Source organism: Staurois parvus, unplaced genomic scaffold, assembly GCF_062004578.1.
Source record: "Staurois parvus isolate SC_StPar_1 unplaced genomic scaffold, SC_StPar_1.0 ptg000402l, whole genome shotgun sequence".
Lineage (NCBI taxonomy): Eukaryota > Metazoa > Chordata > Amphibia > Anura > Ranidae > Staurois > Staurois parvus.
In genome coordinates this window covers 4,106,154-4,121,367 of record NW_028318198.1, presented here as the reverse complement: position 1 = coordinate 4,121,367, position 15,214 = coordinate 4,106,154, and the positions used below count along the sequence as shown (strand labels likewise).

Genomic DNA, 15,214 nt, shown 5'->3' with positions numbered 1-15,214 from the left:
ATAACGTTCTTCCATAATTTTGACCAATTATATAATGTGCTATTTACCAAAAGAATTCTAAAGCACAATAAACATTTTCCTGTAATTCACCCATCTCTGATGTGCTTTATGGCTGCATAGTATAAGACAGGTGAGAAGGCTGTCATGACTTGCAGTTCTGAAAATTGGGCCTTGTCCCATCAGCTTTAGGACTGTTAGTCGCTGTCACCACAACACAGATTCCCATCATGCATTCTCTTTCTGCTCACCTTCCTAAGCACCTTCCTAAGCACCCCCCCCCCCCTCCGAGTACATCTATTGAGAAGACACTCACTATAAGCAGGATTTAAACTTTATGCTTGGTTTAAAGGCAAATTTCAAAACAAAAATCCCTCCTGTTGAAATAAAAAGGGCTATTATAGCATATAAATAGAAAATTGCATAGATTGCTGTTACTGATATCCTTCTACAAATGTTAGGTATCTGGCATTTCAGATTTTTTCACTGACCTTTAAAGCATGGTGAATATATAGAGGGAAGTGTGAGCTCTTGCTCTACATACTGTACATGTACATGTAAATGGCTCCGAAAGTATGGATCTGCATTTACAGCCAGGCAACAAGTATTTCAGGAGGCGTTTAGCGGGGGCAATCTACATGTTTCTCTCATGTCATGTTTTCTTTAAAGGAATACATATGTGAACAATCATGCTATAAGTCTTTGTCTGGAGATTTTCTTTACAGCATAACTTTGGATAGAGGGGAAAGGGTTAGAATCTCTGACGGATTTATATTGCTATATGAGGCTTTGTTGGGGATGCTAATCCTCACTTTCTATCTCGGTGAAGTTTTTATCAGATAGGGAAGTGAAGGAAAATCTGCAACAAGGGAAGATTTCCCTCACTTCCTGCTCTGGTTACACCATTGTTACCAAGACAGAAATTGAGAGTGAATTTCCCCAGCCACAACCATACATGCACACCTGAGATTTTAACCATTCCCCCTCTCTATCTAGCACAAAAATAGTTTTGGTTTCCCAAAATAATTACATTCAAGGTATCTCCTAATAATAAATGCCACAGTTGTTTGTGCTCTCAACTGATCTGTCCAGCCACCAGAATGCCTGGTGTCATAACTGATTGCATGTACAACACTATATCAACTGTAGATCAATCAAAGACTAAGATATCAGTTCCTTGGTTGTAAGGGATAGGAGGTTTTAGTTCCTCTTTAAGATGACTCTATATATTTACAATATGTATGATATGTGTGAACATTTATGCTGCTCACTAACACTACTTGTGGGCCATGTGTCCTTCTTAATTGAATCAACCCCACCACAACCAGCTGTATGGCTTCAAGCCTTCTAGATTTAAAACAAAACAGCCAAATGTTGACTTGGAGGGCCGGTGAAACATAGCAGATAATAAACTCCAGATAGAACCTATTTGGTGGTTAAATATGCTTGAGATTATGTTTTAACCACTTGCCACTTGAAATGTATGTCCTTTTTTTCCCACAAATGGAGCTTTCTTTCTGTGGTATAAGATCACCTGTGCGGTTTTTATTTTTTTATGCTATAAGCAAAAAAAGACCGACAATTTTGAGAAAAAAACAACATTATGAAACTTTTTGCTATTAAACATGTCCAGTAAAAAAAATTTAAAAATCAAATTTCGCCATAAATTTAGGCCAAAATGTATTCTGCTACATGTCTTTACTACAAAAAATCCCAATACATGTAAATTAATTGGTTTACATGAAAGTTATAGCGTCTATAAATGGCGATATGTATACTGGAATTTTTTTTCTTCTTATAGTATATATAGTATTGGCGGTGGGAATTCTGACACTGATGGGGAACTGACTAACTGTCCATGACATCCCCAGTGACACTAATACAGTGATCAGTGCTAATAAAAAGCACTGACACTGTACTAATGGCACTGGGCAGAAAGGGGTTAACATCTGGGGAAATCAAAGAGTTAACTGTGCTGTGTGCTGTTTTACAGTGTGCTTCATTGTCTCAGCACAGCAGCACAGTGCTTTGTCTCTCCCCTGTCAGTGATACTCTGTGATTTCTGAGTGGTAGCGGGGAACCACCAACCGGGACCCAGTGATCGACAGCTGAGGCCGCCAATGGTGACGCAGGTAGGGATCACGTGGCGTGCATGTGCCCTCTATCTGGAAATGCAAAATCACATATATATATATATACATGATTTTGCACAGCCCTGCCACCCTGTAACAGTATTTTTTGCTATAGGGTAGCGGGAAAATGGTTAAATCAGAGTTTCACTTAATTTTCCAGTTGCCCTGTACTGGCAATTTGGTAATTCTGGTATTTGCCAGAAGACCCCATTTTTTAGTGTATTTATGAGCTTCTCTTTGCCCCCTGTGCTCCTTTATTCAGAGTAGGGGCACTCTGATACAAGAGTTGGCAAGTTCACCAGGTGAAATCAGAGGGAAAAAAGCTAAAGAAAAGAAAAGTGATGCAGCCACCATATCTAATGATTGGTACGCTGCAATATATTATATTTTTGGTTTTGGGTTTAGTACCACTTAAAGACTATTCAGTTAGGTATGCAGTTTGATGATAGATTCCACAGACCAACACACATTTTGCTGCCTCAAATGCTAGACCTGTTCCTGTTCTGCTGATTTAAAAAATGACACCATTTTTCCCTATCAGCTCTAGTTTTTGAGATACAGCATAAATGCCAAATACCACTCTTCACTCTGGTCACCCATCAAAAATCAGGATATTTTAATGTAGTGTTTTATTCAATCTCCTTGTAGCATGAAAGGCACACATAAAAAGTAGCCATAGCCTCTACGGTGCTTGGTCTACAAAAATGAAACAATATAAGTGGCAGTATACACACACCTCCTATATGATCAGAACTATAATATACAGTGGGGATCGAAAGTTTGGGCACCCCAGGTAAAAATTTGTATTAATGTGCATAAAGAAGCCAAGGAAAGATGGAAAAATATCCAAAAGGCATGGGCAAAGATACCTCAAACAAGAATTGAAAGACTCTTGGCTGGCTACAAAAAGTGTTTACAAGCTGTGATACTTGCCAAAGGGGGCAGTGCATGCTATAAATTCTGCAGGGTGCCCAAACTTTTGCAGACGCCATTTTTTGTTTTCTGTTATTTTGAAAGTGTAAATGATGGAAATAAAATCTAACTTTTGTTGACATATTATAAGAATGTCTAATCTGTAATTTGATGCCTTTTGGAGATATTTCCATCTTTCCTTGGCTTCTTTATGCACATTAATACAAATTTTTACCCGGGGTGCTAAAACTTTTGATCCCCACTGTAGTTAATAACTTACACTTTAGAATCCAAAGTTTCCAATGTAAAATTACAGTTGAAGTATGTAAATACTCACCATATCTGTTAACTTGTACACAAAAACACAAAGTAGGTAACATAAAAGCAAGTTAATAAGCAAGATCTTTTCAAAAACTGACTAAAAATTGTATAAATTTGACCATATCTAAGAAACTAAAGATGATGCAGTCTAGCCAATAATACAATTTTCTCAATCAGCACCCCAAATAACCAGAAGAACGGGTCTAAAAAGCAAGTCACCAAGAAAAAGATTTTTTTTTGTCTGTGTTAGCTTTGTATACACATATATCGTCAAATCTAACAGATATCTTACATTGTAAACTGTATACCATTAGTTTAGGGCACTTTGATATTCTGCAAAGGGTAAATCTCATGCATTATATATATTTGCTTGTCTGTTCTTTGTTCATGTTTCATTGCTTTTAAGAAAGATATTACCGTAGAACAAGTATTTGTACTGCTGTCTGCTAACATTAAAATGTTCTGTTTCAGGGGGGGTATTTCCAAAGGATTTCTCAATCCTTCTGACAGTAAAGCCCAAGAAAGGCCTGCAGTCATTTATCCTGTCAATATACAATGCGGATGGAACACAGCAGCTAGGAATAGAGGTTGGCAGGTCTCCTGTCTTCCTTTATGAAGATCAGAATCGACTACCCTCACCAGAAAACTACCCCATTTTTAGCACTGTCAATGTTGCAGACGGAAAGTAAGTAATCCTTTTGAACTATGTCAACTGAAAGGAAATGCCTGTAGATCATAGTAAATCTATAAAATGCCAAGTGTACATTGTACCCTTACACAGAAATAAAATACATGCGTAAAGCTGCCACTCTAAAAGAATAGCATTACATAGAGATCCATAAATGGAAGTGCTATAATATTAAAGTTAATATGAAATAAACAGCGTTATTAAACAGAAATGTTCATATATCATCAAAAGTGCAAAATGTAAAAGCAGGTCCATATAAATCCAAAGCTGAAAAGTCCTGATTCACTGCAAAATAGATGCAATAAACAAACCATACAAGGTCACCAAATTTTGAAAAGCAGTTCATTGTATATTTTTGACACCTACAAAAAGAAAGGTCAAAATGCACTCAAATCTAGCCAAATGGAGGTCCAGGATATGTATATCCACCAGTAGTAAAACTTTCAAGGCATTTTAAATATCATTCTATTCATACATTGCATCTAGAGGACAGTGATAGGTAAACATGAAATGTTGGATTACAAAGCCATAAAGAGGCTACACAACAACTTGATTGTTAATGTGTTTGTTAAGTGAATCAGCAGAAGGGCACTGCGGGGCCAAAGACTGAGGAGTGTGGGAAAGTGCCAAGTGAAATGCTGTGAAGGACCATGTGGAACATTTAGCAGCGCCTGGAGAAAAGTGTTGCTAATGTTGGTGCATATGTTGAATAATAGCAAAAGCCCATGAGTGGACCACCTTCTTATACCTTTTATATTCTCTCACTTAATGAAACTGACCTTGTATTAAGCCAGTGTTTCTCAACTCCAGTCCTCATGGACCCCCAACAGGTCATGTTTTCAGGATTTCCCTCAGATGAAACAGCTGTGGTAATTACTAAGGCAGTGAAGCTGATCAAATCACCTGTGCAAAATAATGGAAATCCTGAAAACATGACCTGTTAGGGGTCCATGAGGACTGGAGTTGAGAAACACTGTATTAAGCAAATAAAAAGTGGGACATAGTTATGGATCACCCTTTATATACTCAAAAAGTTGAAAACAGGCTTCCAGTAGTGAAATGCCAACACAGATTTATTCAATAACAAAAACCATAAAATGCACATTTTTACATTTCTATTTCTCTATTGCCCTGTAATATCCAAGTTACAACATGACTATTTTTTATCATTGTATTTTAATTCCTAGGGTCCCATTTATATATCATTTTATTTAAAATTGTTCCAACCCCTTAAAATGTATATCTATATGAAACCCAGCTAGAATTTAAAGTGGACTTAAACTCCTCAATAGAAATGTATAAGGAGTGCCAAGAATTAGAATCCACAATAAAACTAATTTGTCCACCAGAAGAGTAAATGGAGGTAAAATGTATATGTCACGTTTATTCAAATCAAGCAAGTATTAAAAACACTGGTGCGTAAGGTCACAAACCTTTAATGAGGTTGAACAAAGACTGGATTGCATTGATGATTCATCGCCCTAGTCGTGTCCAGCTGAAAAGATGGAGGTTGCCAGCAGTGATGAAATCTGGCATGTTGGGACACTGGATCACAGGGGAGGATGTTACTGTCGCATCGGAAGTGTGTCAGTAAGCTGGCAGGAAGCGATGGAGGGGCTAGTGTGAGCAGAAGGGGAAGTAATCTTCCTGGGTCCTCCTAAGACTTGGCCGCTGGACAGGGTCACCTGAAGAAAGGAAGTCCCTTCATGTTGTTGTCTTAGTAACCGACTGCTTTATTCCTTGCTTGTGCATTGGTTTCAACCTGACTTCCAGCCCTAATCTGCACACATTCCGGATCTCTGGCCCAGCATCATGGCAGGATCATGACGTCATATCCGGCCCAACAGCCCAGCTGCTTCGTGTCCAGCTGGACACTGCTGTCACTGCTGGCAACCTCCATTTTTTCAGCTGGACACTACTAGGGCAATGAGTCATTAAGGCAATCCAGGCTTTTGTTCAACCAAGTGTTTTTAATACTTGCTTGATTTGAATAAATGTGACATATGCATTTTACCTCCATTTACTTCACAAGTGGAGAAATTTGTTTTATTGTGGATTTTAATTCTTGGCGCTACTTTTACATTTGTACTTCATCTTTTCATCTGGTTCATTTGATGATATGAGCTGCCGTGTTTTGCCATTTAAGCCACAAACTGATAACTACCTATTATCCACCTTAGTGCATAACTTTTTTAAACTCCTCAATACTTACCTTTCCTTCAGCAGTACAACATCCAGGAATTTCCCTGCCAGAGCAGACATCTTCCCTGGGTCTCCTTCCAGGTGCAGAATCCTTGGCCATCTTGATTGGTCAGCCCAGATTGACACAACTGCCACATGTTTATTCATCCTGGCACCTAGGCATGATGAGAATGTACACTAAACTGCACTAAAGTGTACATTCTAAAGGATCTTGTAAGCAGGAGGGTAAAAAAATTCCTTCCCAAAAGTTTTTGAGTCCCAAAAGTTTTTTTTTAAGTTAACTTTGACTCACAATAACCTCATAAGTTTTGTACAGCAATACCCAAGCTAAACACAATCTAATAAAACATATTGTAAATCAGGACCAGAATAACAATATTTATATTTTGACCCCAGTTTATATATTCCTGAAAGGAATGTATATATGATGTCAGTGCTTCTCTCTGCAGTATTGTGCTACAAGCCCAGGCAGATGTAGAGACTTGTATGTATCCATGAAAACCTGGGCTCACAGAGAATAGTTCATATGTTGCTGGCCTTAAAACCTCAGCACCCATCAGTGGGAGACAGAATAACCTATATTTAGCACCACCCACCCCCATTTACCTTCCAGCGAAGTAAAACTTGTGTACTTTGTATCAATTGACAGCTAAATACCCACCCATTTCACCCACATTTAGTATAGTATTGATGGACAGCTAAGACCCAGAGGGCAGCTTCACAGTATGCTCAAATGGTATGTCTTCATATGTCTTCTGGCATACATAATGCATAAAAAAGTTTTCCTTCTTTACTTCTGACTGAGCTGAACTTTTCAGCTATTGAGCTTTTCAGCATGATGTGATATATAAGGTTGGGTGTATGATTTTCTCAGTTCTAATATAAAACCTGTATTTTTTTAAATTAGGCTTTACTTTCTTACGTCATTTCGTGTCTGAATTATAGCAGAGTTTGGAAAAGTTCTACAAGCTCTACTTTAATATATAGTTTGCAGGAGCGTTTTCTTATCTTAAAAATCTTTTTGAAAATAAAACAATTTTTCTATGTCCCTCTCTGGGTATTTTAAATATTGAAAGTGCCCAAAACGTCTCATCCTATTATTTGCATTCAGTAGCTAGAGTTTGCAGATTGTTGCAGCAATACGATCTTGTTGTTATTGACTTGGCTTTTTATTGCTGTCTGGGTCCCTGGGAATGAAAGTAATGGAAAATCTAACATTGAGATGTCCCCGAAAAGATGGTGATGGAAAATTTCCAATGGTGCCAGTTCTTCTGGTGACAATTGTCTAAGAGGAATTTTCTCTCTGTAGAGATTTCCTTTCATTTACTGTTGTGTCTACAGGTAAACAAATTAAAGGATATCACCTCAACACTCAATGTGACACAGACAACAACAGTAAAAAAGCTTGAGTGGTGTTTTAACCATACAGGACTTACTCCAAAGCTAAAAAGCTTTGGTTGTAGATATACTTTAAAAGAAATTCCAGATAGGTTACTATATGCAGTATATAGGTAGTCATTTGAAAACAAGAAACTATAGCATTAGGCTATACTTTTGTGTAATTACCAGTACTCATTATTTATTTGTGTACGAGATGGCTGTTGTCATTGCAAAAAAATTGCCTCATCAGAATGACCTCTTATTGGGAAGGGTTGAAACCCATTAGTTTAATTTTTATTCTTGTTGTGTCCTGTGTGGTATAATTCCTTTCATTCCCAGAGACCCAAAAGTACATGAGAAGGAATTGCAATAAAGTGAGGGTAATACCCTTCTTAGACAGCAGTCACTGGAACAGGTGTCCCCACTGAAACATTTACACCTGCCTGTGCTGGTGACAACTGTAACATTTTGAATTTCTCTTCACTTTCTATTTTGGTGGCAATGGCCACCAGGATATCAGTAATAAAGAAGGTAAATCTTCCCAGCAGGGATAAAGAAAGCAACAAAAAATTGACAGGGGATCTAATTCCTGCCTTCTCCATCAATACATACTACATGTTAAAGAACAAGATGCAACATTTTCTCTTGGTAGACTGCACTGCAGTTTAATCACCCACAAAAATATTTGTTTAGTAAAGCCAAGCAAAATCCTGACCACACTCTCCAGTGTTAAGCTTGATAGACTTACTCAGATTCATACCAAGCAGAAGTTTCATGTCACCCCCAAAAGTTTTGTTCTCCTTAGGTTCTTATTTCATTTGTATCAGCAAATGACACTGCTAAATGCCTTTAATGTGTCTGACTTTAAACTTAGATGTTGTAAAGCCAGCTAGGCCCATTAAGAGGGTGGGAGGTATCTTCTCAGACCATCACTACTTTATTAATTAAGGCAAATTTATATTACAACAAACAGAAAATGCTATACCATAAGTCCACAAAAACTATGTGCAGTCCAAACCCTATAAGTCCAATCTTTAAATCAAATTCTTCTCGTGTTCAAAGAACCTTTCAAAAAATTCCTCCGATAATGTACCTCAAAAAGAAAAAATATTCACATAGTGCATTATCTTTTTTTATAACTAAATAAATAATAGTGACTTCATACAAGTGAATACCCAATCACATAAATAATCCGTGAAAAAAGTGAAAAAAACTGTGAAGCCAAAAACAATAAAAACCCTTGTGAATGTGAATCACTCTTCAGTGCTCTATTCCAACCAGCACTGTGACACTTCTAAGTGCAGTAAGGAATGCATACCCTTACCAATATTCAGAAAGATAGACGCTTTTTTATATTTTTCCAAAAGGAAGGTGGGAGACAGTCCTCCTATTGATCTTTACCCAATATAGTCTGCCTTCATATTAGCATCAGGATCCAACAGCCTTGAGACTCCATATATCCACATCAGGCATGTATCATATAAATATGAATATATAGGAAACACAATAGTGTAATACCGCCAGAATCAATCTTATAATCAACTTTAATTAGGATGCTCACATTTTATCAGCTTAAAAAACGCTTAAAAGTACTCAGAAGTAGTTTACTGTTATCCAGGAAGTGCCCAGGGGAAATCAGATGATCGTTTCCCTCATCCAAGATGGCTGCCGGTCAACTTCTGGTTTCCGTGTGCGCGCTGACGTCTTCTCAGACCATCACTACTTTATTAATTAAGGCAAATTTATATTACAACGAGGGGCGGACTGACAACTCATGGGGCCCCCGGGCAATAGGGGATCATGGGGCCCCTGTGTCCTTGCCCAAACTCAAAAAAGCCTATGAAAAGGTACCAGGGGCATCTCATGGGACCCCCTACTGACCTCGGGCCCTCGGGCAGTGCCCGAGTTTCCAAATGGTCAGTCCGCCCCTGATTACAACGTTTGTTTGATTTGTGCTACCCATTACGTGGTCAGTTACAGACCTGTATTTGCTTTTGTAGGTGGCACCGGATTGCAATCAGCGTGGAAAAGAAGACGATCACAATGATTGTGGACTGCAAAAAAAAGATATCTAAACCCTTACCAAGAAGTGAAAATCCTGTGGTGCATACCAATGGCATTGCTGTATTTGGGACTCGTATCCTGGAAGAGGAAGTGTTTCAGGTCAGAAACGTAACACCCATTTTAAATAACAAATTAAACACTTTTTTGGCCTTATCCATTATCTTTTATTACATACAGTATGATACTGAGAAACAAATACCCTGATATTATACGCTTCATGAGAGGCTGATTATTGGTTCAACTCATAAATGATTGCTAACTATAACAGATATACCGATATACCTCTTTACACAGTTCTTTACCTCTTCTTCCAGCTTTGTATGTTGCCAAAAGTGCTTCATGTTGCGTGAGGTTTATACCTGAGTCTGTTACTAACTGCACTGACTTGACTGATAACTTTTGTTGTCCTAGTAAAGTTCTTTTCTAAATATACTTTGAAAATGACTGGGAAGGTAAGAGACACAGCCATCCTTAGGTCCCTCCTAGCAACATGTATATCTTAATAAGGCTAACTGGTCAGGTTGATCTGGTGGTTTGGTCTGGCCCACACTGCACATGACCTCTGCCAAATAACACACAGAGCTAAAAGTCATCCTGGACAAGTGACCTAATGGAGGACTGTTCAGAGCTGTATTTAGACATCATGCTGCCCTAGATACATCTGGATAATTACCAGGTCTGTATTTACTATAATGGTACTCATATTCCAGTGCCTAGGGCAGTGGGGTTAGAAGAAGCACCAAGCCTTGAACTATACAAATTTTCAAAACCTTTTTTTTTGTTTCCTTTTTTAGCCTCCTGAGCTTTTGTGGCTAAATTCGGACAGAAAACTGTTGGGGTGAGGGAATCACAGACAGTGTAGAGAGGAGTAACAAGGCTCTTTATAGTTCAGGCAACATGAGACCACCTCCCCTTTCTCTTTTTGTTGGCCTGGTGCTAGGTAACAGCTTACAAGCAGGGCTGGTGCTAGACTATTTTGCGCCCTAGGCAAGACCAGCTACTTGCGCCCCCCCTCCAAAAAAAATTAAATAAGTATAACAGTAGAAAATATTAAATCAACAAAATATGAAACTGATAAATGTCTTTTATTTTCAAAAATAAGTGCCATAAGATGCCACCAGCACCAATAATAATGACAAAATATATATTAACCAAATTTTCGTCCACACAACTGCCGCTCACTGGATATTTCTCTTTTTCGGATCATGGTCTGTAAACCCTAGAGATAGTTGTGCAGGAAAATCCCAGTAGATCAGTAGTTTTTGAAATACTCAGACTAGCCCGTCTGGCACCAATACCCATGTCACATTCAAAGTCACTTAAACTTAAATCCCCTTTCTTCCCCATTCTGATGCTTGGTGTGAACTTCAACAAGTCGTCTTCACCACTTCTGGATGCCTAAATGCATTGAGTTGCTGTCATGTGATTGGCTAATTAGCAAATTGTGTTACCAAGCAATTGAACAGGTATACCTAACAAAGTGAATGTATGTGTATTAAATAGTCGTGTGTGGACAGGCTGTGAGAAAATTGTGCAGAGTAAAGATCCCATCATTCCCTGTGTATGAGGAGAGGGGGACTCTGCAGAGAAATGAAGAATTAATTCAAGAGGTTCATAGGCCACACTGAGAGAATGCTGCCAGCCTGACAACTCCCTCTGCATCCAGAAAGCTTGAGAAGCTTCTGGATAATAGGTGTGGAGCTTTGCAGATGGAAGCATGGATATTGATACAGCCCCAGCCTATCCCAGAGAGCCTGGCTCACATGGAATGCTGGGTAACTGTATATATTCAGCATGCACACTGAGTTCAGGGTCTTTTCCTGTCCAGGATTTTGGTCCAACCCCAGAAAACTACTGCCATGTATCCTCAGATGAGTGACCTGAGGGCCTAAATGCTGAGGCCTGGATTCTGCTAAGCTGACTGACTCTTTGGAAAATCTGGTCTGGTATCACAGAGGAAGGCAACCTGCTGTTCTTGGGCCTTGTGAGTACAGACACCCTAAAAAGGATCTTAGACGAGACTTTGTGCTGCCCCCTCCCCCCAACCCGGTGCTAGCAAGTCATCTGTGGGTCTAATAAAGGGAACACCAACTGGTGTTCTGAAGAGCTTTGTTCATCTGTCTTCCTTCCTAAAGGGACACTGCTCTGGGGCTCTAAGAAAGAGAGTTGCTACTACTAATACTAAATAAAGCTGAAGTCCACTGTTTAAAGCACATACTCTAACATAGCTTGTTCTAAAGATTAGATGAAGTTCTCAAGGGTAAATAGTTCTTATTTTTGGAGTATCCCACTTATGTCCCTCAACCCTATCCTAGTTTTACAAAAATAAAAACAACACCCCTAGACTAGTTATTGAAGAAAGGTGTGAATGAACTTATGTGTCTGGCTGTGAGGCAAAGCTGAGGAAAAAGCCTGAAAGTATTGCTGGACAGTATTCCTGTGTCTCCTACAGGAGTAGAGCTACAATTGTATAATGATCTATTGAAGATCCAATATTAGTATATTTTAGCAAAGGGGGTTTAGGGGATTAGTGTTTGCAAAATTCTACTGACCCGCAGCTTCTCAATCAGTAAAATAAGAGCACAGCCTACAGGTGTAAATCGAAAATCATATTTATGTCTGATATACAATGTTTGTGGATCTAATCCATGCTGTGTACTTAAGTTTCCAAAACAAACAAAAAAGAAACAATATTTAGCCTGGATTCACACTTGTGCGGTGCGGCATATTGCATGTGATTTGCAGAGGAACCGCACCGCATTCCTGTGCAAATCACATGCGAATTCTGTGCAGTGTGATTTGAGCCATACATTTTGTATGGCTCAAATCACACAGCACCCACACTAAAAAGGTGCAGGATCCTTTTTTTTGCCTGCACTAGAATCCGATTGCATGGGTATGCACACCTATGTGTTCTGATTCTGCACATCACACTACGTTTTGCGGACCATTTTTGGGGTGTTGTTAACTTAACATACACACACACAGTGGTTTGCATGAACGGGGTGCAATTCTGATGCGGCGTGAAATTCACATAGAAACTGCTGCAAATTCTGCACTGCATCAGTGTGAACCCAGGCTAAAATGCACTTTTAATTACAGTAATACAAACTGACTCTTTGTCCATGGAATTAATATATAGGAAGAGTAACTACAGCACAGCAAAGGATAACATATTAAAACTGACACTTGCATGTGTTTGCACCTGCTGTTCCACTGAGTTGTGAACCATCCTGTTGCCTTTGTGTATGTTCCTTGGTGGTCTGACACTTTCCCTCATCTTTTTTTAGCATGGGAAAGCTAGCAAAACCTCCCTGTTTTATGTTTTATTCCCATACATTCTGTGCTGGCAATACAGACCATATTTTTGTTTGATTTTATTCCCAAGTCAAGTGTTTGATTTTTGAGTAAAATATACTGTGCAGTTTCCACTGGGCCTGAAATGTCAGTCCGCTGCAAGCATGTTCTGGCATATTTGACTGCCCGGTCATTTTTGCCTACCAGAAACAGATTGTGCAATTCTTTCATGATTTAATGGGTTCCCTGGTGCCCCAAACTTTGCCTATTAGATACGTTTGGAGATCTGGCCCCTATTGAATGTGACCTTTTGTTCCTTCAGGAAACACTATTTGTAGCCTGCAAATGTACAGCTAAGATAAGCTACGTAGCTAACCGTGTGTCCGCCGCCCTATAGCAGAAATACTGCTACAGGGCTGTGCAAAATCATATATATATATATATATATACGTGATTTTGCATTTCTGGGCAGGGCACAGAGCAATACAAAGTAATGTGCTTACTCAGTACAACACACACATACACAATAGTAAAACAGCACACAGTTAACCCTTTGATCACCCCAGATGGTAACCCCTTCCTGTCCAGTGTCATTAGTACAGTGTCAGTGCTTTTTATTAGCGCTGATCCCTGTATTGGTGTCACTGGGGATTTTTTTTAGTAAAAACATGTAGCATAATACATTTTGGCCTAAATTCATGACGAAAGTTAAAATAATGCAGCGCCATATTGCAAAAAATGGCCTGGTCAGGAAAGGGGGTAAATCCTCTGGAGGGCAAGTGGATAAACAATTAAGTGAAAAATTAAGAGGGTTTTCATTTATTTCATAGTCATCGTGTTTTTTTCCAACAGTAAGCTTGTCAAATAATAACACAGTGGACCTGTGCTGAGAAAAAAATGTAAGATAACATTTCTGAACTTTATTTGGATAATGCCTGGCTGTTATGTTAATCCAAAAGCTTATATTACTAAACTTAAACAAGTATGCAGATAAGACATTCTGACTTTACTCTGGCTTCACTAGTTACATGCTTGTTCCAGATCAGTGTCAAGAGAAGTATTGAAGCCAGAAACAACCAGCCAAATAGCATTTTCAGAAGAGGTCAGCATGTTTTCCTCTGTACAAGTTGCCTTTAAAGTATAACTGTATCCAGGCTATAGACATTTAAATATTTACCAGTAGTAAATTAGCTTTTAAAAAGTCCTCATGACCTTTTTAGCGGTAGGAGTATTCCATGATCAGATTTATAGCAGTAGTGCTAAAGTCCTTGTCTGAGCCAGATCTGCTCACTTTGCTCCTCCCTCCCAGCAGAGAATTGGCAGCCCTCCAGCCTTCTAATCTGTAATGAAAACAGAAAGCAGGTGCTCTTGAAGAAAGGGGTAGAGTGCTAAGACTTCAGACTTCGATGAGTTCAGTGCTTCTCTTGTGTTGCAGGATGAACTGCTGCATTATACCTGCAACAGGGCACTTAAAGACAGCCCTACAGCACATATACTGCTACAGGGCAGCTCTCCTGTGCACAATCATGTATATAAATGTGATTCTGCACTTTTGCCTAGGGGGTGCCACTGGCCGGCTGCTTCAAGTGTGATTATTCACAGCAGAAAGCGGTCTGCGGCTGTCAGGCAGTGGGTGTCCACAGGCACCCACAGATCGTTGAGAAGAGACACAGAACGGAGCTCTGCCTATGCAAACAAAGTAGAGCTCCATTCTGACAGGAGGATGTGATGGATCTTGTGCCCCTGCAAAACAGGGAACAAGATCCATCATTTCCCTTAGTAAAAGCAGCACACAGTGTACAGAAAACACATAGCTAGGCACACAGTTAAGCCTTTGAGTGCCCTAGATGTTTAACCCTTTTCCAGCCAGTGTCATTAGTACAATGTGAGTGCATATTTTTAGCACTGATCACTGTATTAGTGTCACTGCTTCCCACAAAGTGTCAGTTTCAGTTAATGTAAAAATGTCCACCATAATATCGCAGTGCCACTATAAGTTGCTGATCGCCACCATTACTAGTATAAAAAAAAAAAAAAGAAAAGAAAAATTTCAGTATATATCAAATAGATTGTAGACACTATAACTTGCACAAACCAATCAAAATACACTTATTGGGAATTTTTTTTTTACCAAAAATATGTAGCAGAATACATATTGGCCTAAATTTTTTAGGAAATTTGTCTTTTACATTTTTTTTATTGGATATGTTTTATATGTTTC

At 38.9% G+C, this 15,214-nt stretch overlaps 1 protein-coding gene across 7 annotated transcripts in view; it reads left to right on the top strand.

Moving 5' to 3' along the window:
* COL11A1 (collagen type XI alpha 1 chain) overlaps window positions 1-15,214 on the top strand; it is a 282,954-nt gene that overhangs the window by 62,162 nt on the left and 205,578 nt on the right. For all 7 annotated transcript variants that reach the window (XM_089686598.1, XM_089686599.1, XM_089686597.1 and 4 more), the window contains exons 3-4: window positions 3,834-4,047; window positions 9,633-9,795. In XM_089686598.1, the coding sequence (XP_089542724.1) occupies window positions 3,834-4,047; window positions 9,633-9,795 (377 nt within the window). The remainder of the gene's footprint in view (window positions 1-3,833; window positions 4,048-9,632; window positions 9,796-15,214) is intronic.